Source organism: Triticum dicoccoides, chromosome 7B (genome assembly GCF_002162155.2).
Source record: "Triticum dicoccoides isolate Atlit2015 ecotype Zavitan chromosome 7B, WEW_v2.0, whole genome shotgun sequence".
NCBI classification, from domain to species: Eukaryota; Viridiplantae; Streptophyta; class Magnoliopsida; order Poales; family Poaceae; genus Triticum; species Triticum dicoccoides.
The window spans coordinates 28,219,159-28,228,194 of NC_041393.1; the positions used below are offsets into that span (position 1 = coordinate 28,219,159).

General features: G+C 49.2%; 1 protein-coding gene across 1 annotated transcript; it reads right to left on the reverse strand.

The window, feature by feature from the left end:
• Window positions 1-7,966: 7,966 nt before the first annotated feature.
• Window positions 7,967-9,030, reverse strand: LOC119341408. The gene is made up of 2 exons (XM_037613284.1): window positions 8,320-9,030; window positions 7,967-8,218 (listed from the first exon to the last, which is right to left on the reverse strand). Exons 1-2 carry the CDS (start codon window positions 8,998-9,000, stop codon window positions 8,192-8,194), a joined length of 708 nt encoding a protein of 235 aa, XP_037469181.1. The 5' UTR covers window positions 9,001-9,030; the 3' UTR covers window positions 7,967-8,191.
• Between the last annotated feature and the right edge of the window lie 6 nt (window positions 9,031-9,036).

Consider the following 9,036-nt stretch of genomic DNA (forward strand, 5'->3'; position numbering starts at 1 on the left):
AGCCGCCGCTCCTCTTCTTTCTCTTTCTCTCTCTCTCTCTCTCGCTCTCTCTCTCTCTCTCTCTCTCTGCAAGGAAGGAATGAGAGGAGAGAAAACTCAGAAAAGGTCGGAGCTTTGGGAGGAGGCGAGTGAGGCAGCTGAAAAGAAGATGGAGGGGGACACATGTCGCGTAGGTATTGAAGAGAAATCCTGCTGCTGGCTGGCTCTGCAGGATGGGCCCACCAGAACGGCCTGTCACTTTGACTCATTTTGACAGGGGTCATGCTCATCCAAAGGTGGTAGCGTGCTCCCTCCGCTGCCATTACAAGACAATTACCATCACTCCTAAGGTGAGTTTTGAAATTTGAAAATGCTGGTAGATAAATACTCCTAGCATAAAATTGGTTGCATGCAACGTAGATTACTACTCCCTCATATCAAGCAGTAGGACCAACGACAAGCACGGGTCCGCCCCTTAGAGGTGGCGGTTGGCGAATTTATGGAGAGGCGATTTCCTGGCGATCCTGATCTCGCTGCGAACCCTGTTCTCCGTAGGAAGATTGCATCGCCACCTCTGCCGATCTTGTGTCCATGGTGCCACCCTTGTGTAGATTGCGCCACCACATCACCACGACCATCCCATCCACCATAAGCCTTCTGCGAGCTAGGGATCCGCAGTCGTACACCACGATCAGTCCTAGGGTTTTGGGTCAGGTTCGTCAAGGTAGGGGTAAGGAGCGATGGAGGATGTGTAGGGGCTGATGAGGGGCTTGAAACTGTTGGCGGCGGAGAGAAGAGGGCTCAAGATTGGGGAAGCGGAGAAGGGGAAGGCTTGTGAGTGGGCACCGGAGGACCCTCAAGCAGTTGGAAAACTGTTCTCGGAGAAGCTGGCACATGCTGGTGTGGTAGGTCAAACGTTGGGACGGATTTGGTGCCCGACCAAAGGGTTAGATTGCAAGGAGCTGGAGATGAATGTCTTTTTGTTCATGTTCCGTCAGCTGTCTGGATGGAGGAGAGCTTTGGAGGAGGGGTCATGGTGGTTTGAAAAGGAACTCCTGGTAATGGAGGAATTTGATCCAGACAAAACGGTGGATGAATATGAATTCAAGTTCATTCCTATGTGGCTCCGGGTCTTTGGCCTTCCTCTTGGTCAACTGAATAGAGTCACGGGAGAGCGGATCGGGGCAGAATTTCATGAGCTGGTAGACGTGGATGTCGGTCCTGATGGGAAGGCTATAGGAAAATATCTAAGGCTGAAGGTCAAATTGAATATCAAGGAACCTCTAATGAGGGGTTTTGTGCTGGATAGGGATAAGAGGGAGGAGGAGAAGGCGGGGGAGGTTGTGATGGAAGAGGTAGAGGAGTGTCAAAAGACAAAGAAGAAGAAGGGCTTACTATGGTGCCTGTTCGAATATGAATATATGCCGGATTTTTGCTATACCTGTGGTGTTATCGGGCACGGGGAGAAGGAGTGCATGATGAAGCCTCCAAAAGGAGAAGCGCCGCAATATGGGCCATGGCTGAGGGTGGAGGAGAACAAGAAGCGGACAGAGGTAGTCACGTACGGGAGAGGTCAGGGCAGCAGAAGCTATGGTGGGAGTGAAGGCAGCCAAGAGAGGAGGAGACAGTATGGATGGGGGAAGGGATCAAGGGGCTCTGATAGTAATGTTGCATCATGGAGGAAGGAAGATACAACATCAAAAGAGAGCGGACAGGGTACGAAGGGTGAGGAGAAGGAGGTGAAAAGCCCACTGAAGATTGCTGCTAACGTGGGAGAGCCAGTAGGAAGCAAAGCTAAAAAAAGCATTCAGTTTATGGAGTCCCGAGCCGAACTACAAGCCCCAAAGTAGAATAAGATGGCCATCGACCAAGTACAAGTGGTTAATAACCCCGGTGGGGAGACTAAAGTAAACCCAGCTGAAGAAGGAGAGGGTGCGGTGACGGAGAATGAAGTGGGAGGAGATGTAATGAAGGCAGGAGGAGAGGTGGCGGAGGGTAGCGGGGGGGAAGGGAAAGGGTGGTAGATTCAAACTAAAGAACCGACTGGAGAGGCAGGAATCGCAGGAGAGCCTGGAGGTGAAGCTGGGAAAGAGATGAGTGGGGGAGATGGATACTGATGAAGAGGCGAGTGCCAAGAGGGGGCGCGGGGAGGGGATCGATGGACAGATGGTTGCTCAAAACATGAAGGGAGGACAGAGTGTGCCAACAAATGCACAAAATGCTAGAGATATATCGGTCGGGCTACCGGAGTAGCCCCGCCGGGCGCAATGAAAATAATCAGCTGGAACTGCCGGGGACTCGGGAATGGCCCGGCAGTTCGCTCTCTTCTCGAATTGGGAAGAGTGGAGGATCCCGATGTTTTGCTCCTTTGTGAAACATGGATGGAGGAGAAGCAGCTGGGGAGGTTTAGGTGGTTGTTGGGGCTCGCCAACATGGTAGCACGGAAGGACGAAAGTAGTGGTAGGGGAGTGGCATTGTTTTGGCGCAAGGAGTTGAATGTTTCTCTCGGATCATACGGTAGGAGGCATGTGGATGTGGATATCACAAGGGAGGATGGGCTGGTGTGGCGTCTCACGGGGGTTTATGGAGAATCGGCCATGGAGAGGAAGAAGGAGACGTGGAAAATGATGCGTATTCTGAAACAGCAACACCAAGGTGGACGCCCGTGGCTGTGTCTTGGCGATTTCAATGAAGTTCTGACAAGTAGCGAGAAGCTTGGAGGAGCTGATCGACCGCAACGTTACCTCCATGAATTTCGCCAAGCATTGAACTTCTATAAGCTGAGAGACATTGGCTTTGAAGGTGACTTGTATACTTGGAGAAATCATAGCAAGGAGATGCGAACATATATATGTGAAAGGTTGGACCGGGCCACCGCAAACAATGACTGGTGCACGGCCTTTCCAAACTATGCGGTGGTGAATGGTGAGCCGCGTCATTCCGATCATAGACCGGTGGTGGTGCATCTTGAGGGTACGGAGAGAGGGTGGAAGGGGGGAGACCGTAACTTCAGGTTTGAAGCACGTTGGCTGCAGGAGGATGGTTGTGAGGATATCATAAGAAGAGCATGGGAGAGAAGTTATCAAGGAGGGGGGAGTGGTGTCACCCGAGGCCTTCAAAGCGTTGCCAAGAATATAAGTGTATGGAGTAGAGAAGTAGTGGGAGAATTAGATGGGAGAATAAAGAAGGCTCGGGGCGACCTGGAGAGGTGTATGAAGGCACCGGTCTCTGAAGGAAAGATCAGGGAGGAAGCAAGACTGCGTGCTGAGTTGGAGGGACTGAAAGAGAAGAAGTATACCCAACTGAAACAGAGGGCACACATGTGGTGGTTGAGGGGTGGGAATAAAAACATTAAGTACCTGCAGTCGGTAGCTTCTGCGAGAAAAAAATCCAACTGATTGAAGGAGATCTGAAGGGAGGATGGCACGGTGGTGGAGGAGGGAGATGCTCTAACTAATTATGTGTGCTCCTTTTTTCAGGATCTGTTCAATTCTTCTAATCCGCATCAGCTAGATGAGTTGATTGGCAAGGTGCAACCACGTGTCTCAAATGCTATGAATGCAGTCCTGGAGGCTGAATATACTAGAGCCGAGGTGAAAGCTGCTCTCGACCATATTGGTGATCTCAAAGCCCCCGGGCCAGATGGTATGCCGGCGATCGTCTTCAAGCGCCATTGGCACTTTATGGGGGACCGAGTCGTGGAGGAAGTTCTGAACGTTCTGAACAGAGGAGACTTCCCGGAGGGATGGAATGATACTATGGTTGTGCTTATCCCCAAGGTGAAGAACCCAAAGAGGATCAAAGATCTTCGTCCCATCAGCCTATGCAATGTCGTGTATAAACTAGTTTTGAAGGTCATAACAAATAGACTAAAGGTGGTACTGCCTGATGTGATCTCTGAAAACCAGAGTGCCTTTGTGCCCGGGAGACTCATCACGGACAACGTGCTAACATCCTATGAAATATCTCATTAGCTGATGAACAAAAGGAGTGGGAGGAGTGGAATCGCGGCAATTAAGGCGGACATGAGTAAGGCATATGATAGGGTTGAATGGAGCTTTTTGGAGGCTATGTTAAGCAAGTTGGGGTTTAGCAGGAGGTGGGTTGCGCTTGTCATGAAATGTGTTCGGACTGTTCGGTACCAGATTAAGGTGAATGGGGATCTGACCCAACAGTTTAGCCCATCGCGTGGTCTCCGACAGGGGGACCCCATCTCCCCCTATCTTTTTGTCATCTGTGTGGAAGGATTGTCGACGCTGTTGTTGGATGCAGAAGAGAAGGGGGTGCTGCATGGAGTGAAGATATGCCCAAGGGCACCATGTGTATCACATCTACTATTTGCGGACGACTCCATGCTTCTAATCAAATCAGACCAACAGGAAGCAGCAGCACTACATGAAGCATTGCAGTTATATGAGGCGTGCTCGGGGCAATGTTTATACATGAAGCATTGCAGTTATATGAGGCGTGCTCGGGGCAGTGTATAAACACCGAAAAATCTGCAATTATGTTCAGTCCTAACACATGTGATAATGATAGAATCGTAGTTAAGGCTGAGTTGGGTATACACAGTGAGGATTGGAATGAAAAGTACTTAGAGCTGCCAGTCCACGTGGGGCGATCCAGGAAGAGAGCTTTTAGCTATATCAAGAGGAACATGTGTGGACGTGTTTATGGATGGCAGGAGAGATTGCTAGCAAAGGAAAGTAAGGAGGCCTTGGTGAAGGCGGTGGGGCAAGCCATACCCACCTACGCTATGTCATGTTTTGATCTGACTAAGACCTTCTGTACGGAATTGAACACACTCCTGAGTAATTTTTGGTGGAGTCAGCAAGATAAACAAAATGCCATGCATTGGCTAAGTTGGGAGAAATTGTCACAGCCCAAGGCCATGGGTGGGCTAGGGTTCCGAGATATGCACCAATTTAACTTAGCAATGTTGTCGCGGCAAGGATGGAGGATTGTGCAGAACCCAACGAGTTTGTGTGCCAGGATACTAAAGGCCCGCTATTTCCCTGACTGCTTGGCACTGGAGGCAGTGGCACACGATGGGATTTCATATTCTTGACGCAGTATTCTTCAAGGGCTGGATATCGTGAAACAGGGATACATCTGGAGGGTTGGCGACGGGCAGAGAATCAATATATGGCTGGACCCTTGGCTGCCTAGGCCTTGGTCGAGACAAGTCATAACGCCGAAGGGTTCTAGTCATCTGAACTATGTGCATGAGCTGATCAGCCCGATCACGGGAAGCTGGGATGAGCGCCTCATTAAAGACACGTTTTATGCGGAAGATGCGTGATACATACTCCAGATCCCGTTGAGAGAGGGGGTAGAAGATTTCATAGCATGGCATTTTGATAAGAAGGGCAATCATTCAGTTAAAAGTGCTTATAAGCTAATAGTGGAGCTGAACAAACAGAGACGGAATGGTGCACCAAGTACGAGCACATCCAGTGCTGGTCAGCTTGATCATTGCCCGGACCAAAGCTGGAAGAGGATATGGAAGATCCCCTGTCCATCGAAGCTACAAATGTTTGTATGGTGCATCCGCCATGAGTCACTAGCTTTATGCAACAACTTGGTAAGACGTGGTATAAATCTTGAATCATCCAGTTGCTTTATGTGCGGTAAAGGCGAAGAGGATGGTGGCCACCTGTTTATTAAATGTAAGGCTGTGAAAGAGGTATGGAGGCACCTGGGGTTGGAAGTAGAGCGGACTCTGCTGGAGGAGATCGGGGGTGTGCATGCAATGCTTGACTCTCTATGGGGTCTAGATGAGAATAAAAGAGTGCTAATCATATCCTTTTGGTGGCATTGGTGGAATAACAGAAACAAAGTCAGAGAGGGAGAGCCCCCTGTGGCTGTGGTGGAGGTTGCAAGGCGAGCGCGTTGTGATGCACTTGAGTATGAGCAGGTATTCTCACTAGCCAAGCCTAAGCAGGCCACTGAGAAATGGTAGCCGCCTGAACATGATGTCACCAAGTTTAACCTTGACGGTGCGTTCACTCCTGGGAAGTCTCACAGTGGGTGGGGGTTGTCGCTCGTGATAGCACAGGGCAGGTCTTAAGCGCCAGGGCAGGGCGGCAAGAGCAAGTTTATGATGCTTTCGGTGCAGAAGTCAATGCCCTAGCAGCGGCAGTAACTACAGCAGCTGAGCTGGGAGCCACCAGGGTGGCGTTTGAGATGGATTGCGAGTTGCTGGTTGATGCGATGGACATCAGGAAAGTTGACGCCTCGCCATATGCAGTGATCATTGAGGACGTAAAGCTTCAACTGAAGTTGTGGTTCTCCAGCTGGAGTGTTAGCTCATGTAGTCGAATCCTGAACTCTGTTGCGCATGAGCTAGCCCAAATCGGTTGTAATTGTCTACCAAACATGTGTGTGGAGTGGGACACTGTTGTACCGCCAAAGTGGCTGCTTGCATGTTGGGCGATATGCTCGTACGTCGTTAATCTATAAAGCTTTGCTTTCCTTTAAAAAAAAGATTACTACTCCCTCCGTCCCATAATATAAGAGCTTTTTTAACGCTCTTATATTATGGGACGTAGGGAGTACTTGTGAACTATGGGTTTTGTGGTGTAACACCTCCTGAGGCGGTCTTGTGCATTCCCATCTCGGCAAACGCCTATTCCAATGCCTTTTTGGAGATTGTTTTGTTTAGAAAAGTTAGTTTGCTAGATCGATTTCATTGAGTGACCAAATCGATTTCATTGAGTTGTGGTAGTTCAAAAAAGTCAGTTTGCTAGATCGATTTTCATTGAGTGAACAAGATAGTCCCTTGCAAGACCAAATCAAAATATGGAATGCAAACATATGAACCTACTTATGTAGAATGCTTTAGGAAATTCACGCATAATCCTTTCTCAGCATGCCTGCTTACGTAAAAGGAGCTATTATCCATGTAAAGACATGTGATTTGATACATCTTAAGACACATTAGGGAATGTAAACAAAAAAACATATATTTGCAAACTTCGGATCTTAGACTAAATATTTGACACAGATGACAAGTCACGCAGAAATTACTAGAGACATTGTCTTTTTATGTCCATAGATTTGTATCGAGCAAGTAAGGGGCAACTAACACACTATGCCTCATGCATTATCCAGCTAACCAACTACCATGTACTCCCTCCGTTTCTAAATATAAGCTCTTTGAAAGATTTCAATACAGACTACATAGAGATGAATATAGATGTATTTTAGAGTGTACATTCATTCATTTAGCTCGGTATGTAGTCTATATTGGAATATCTAAAAATGCTTATATTTAGCTACGGAGGGAGTATGATGCAATCCATGAGTTTCTTGGTGACTATCGATCAACAGTCTATCATTTCAAAAGAAAAAAAAATCAATAAGAACAGAATCCTGTTATGCCTTTCAGGCCAATATTCACAAACCAGGCATCATGCATGTATCATTATGAAAGATTGCTACCAATCCTAGAATTGGAGCAATTGGTATGCCAGAACATGATCAAACATAGCATATGCCCAAAATCACAAATTTGGCATCCATTGCGTGCAGCAATTCAATTCAATATGTTGTCCCACCAATAATATGCCGATATACATTATACTAGATAGTAGGAACCATTTAAAGATTAAGTAAATCCATATACTGGCAGCTGGAAAATTACCAATCTTACGGAAATGAATTCAAATCATAATTATGCATAAGGAACTAGTTAAATTCGCCTTTGACAATTAATGGTGCATTGGATAATTAACCGGCATGTAGGATGCGTGGTTCATGAGGTGCTTGCTGACCACAAATCGACCATCACACCTAGAACAAAATGCAAACTGGAGAATGCAATCGTTAATATCAATTTCCATCCTAGGATCGATGCAAATGACATCACAGGATATGATTAAAAACATAGTAGCATGCTATCCCAAATTTGACATTCGACTCGATTGTCGCACAGATAAGATGCAGACCGATATTACACTACTACATTACCCCTAAACTGATGAAGTGATCCAGAAAGATAGCCACAGCCATCCAGAAAGTTATTGAGCACAAATAGTAGTAGCATAGCAGCAGATTAATCTGACCAAACTGAACTGAAACCATAAGTCTGAATAATAAAGTAGCTACAGATCATCCTAGGTAAATAAGACTGATAGCATGAGCATGGCTAAGATCAACATTTCAATCGCTTGTCGACAGCCTGGATCGATCAGGTGAAGTAGTGAGCTGCCTAATCTGTTGAAGGATATGGCCCGTCCTGCAACAAGATGAATTGGGCAGTCAGATTGATGAATGAATTGGACAGTCAGATTGATCGAAGGAAGGACAGAAGATGAAGGTTTGGCGCTTTGGACAGACCTCGGAGATGTAGGCGACCTTGTCGGTGAAGTCGGCGAGGCTGGCGAGCTCCTTGCGGTCGAGGAAGCGAGAGAGCACGGCGACGGCGAGGTCGACGTGCTTGACGGCGAGGCTCAGGATGGTGCACCCGCGCTCGAGGAAGTCGGACGCCTTGTCCAGGTCGATGGCTGTCCTGAGCTTGCCGTCCGGCGAGGCGGTGTCGTGCTTGCCGCCGGGGTGCGGGGGCCGGGAGCCGGCGAGGTGCTCGATGCAGCGCGGGATGTGGTACTCCTCGGGCAGCTTGACGGCGAAGAGCGCGGCCTCGACGCGGGCCAAGGCCTCGGGCTGGGTGGTGGGGCGGGCCGGGAGGCGCTGCGCGAGCAGCGCGTCGTGGAGCTGCTCGTCGGGCATGACGGCGAAGGAGGGGTTCATGGCGAAGCGGCCGCCGTTCTTGACGGCTAGCTCGAGGCAGGTGCTGAGCATGCGGGCGCCGGCCTCCATGCCGATGTAGTAGACCTTGAAGAGGTCCGTGGCGAGGTCCCGGAGCTTGGCATCGTCGGGGCCCGGGGTGGCGGCCTGGAGGCGCTGCAGGCGGCGCTGGAGATGCAGGAGGCGGTCGCGCTGCGGGCGCAAGTTCTTGGCGGCCATCATGGCCTGCATGAGGACGCTCCGGAGCTCCTCCTTGCTCACCTCTCCCGCCATGGCCGCCGGCGCCTCCTGATCTCTCTCTCTCTCTCT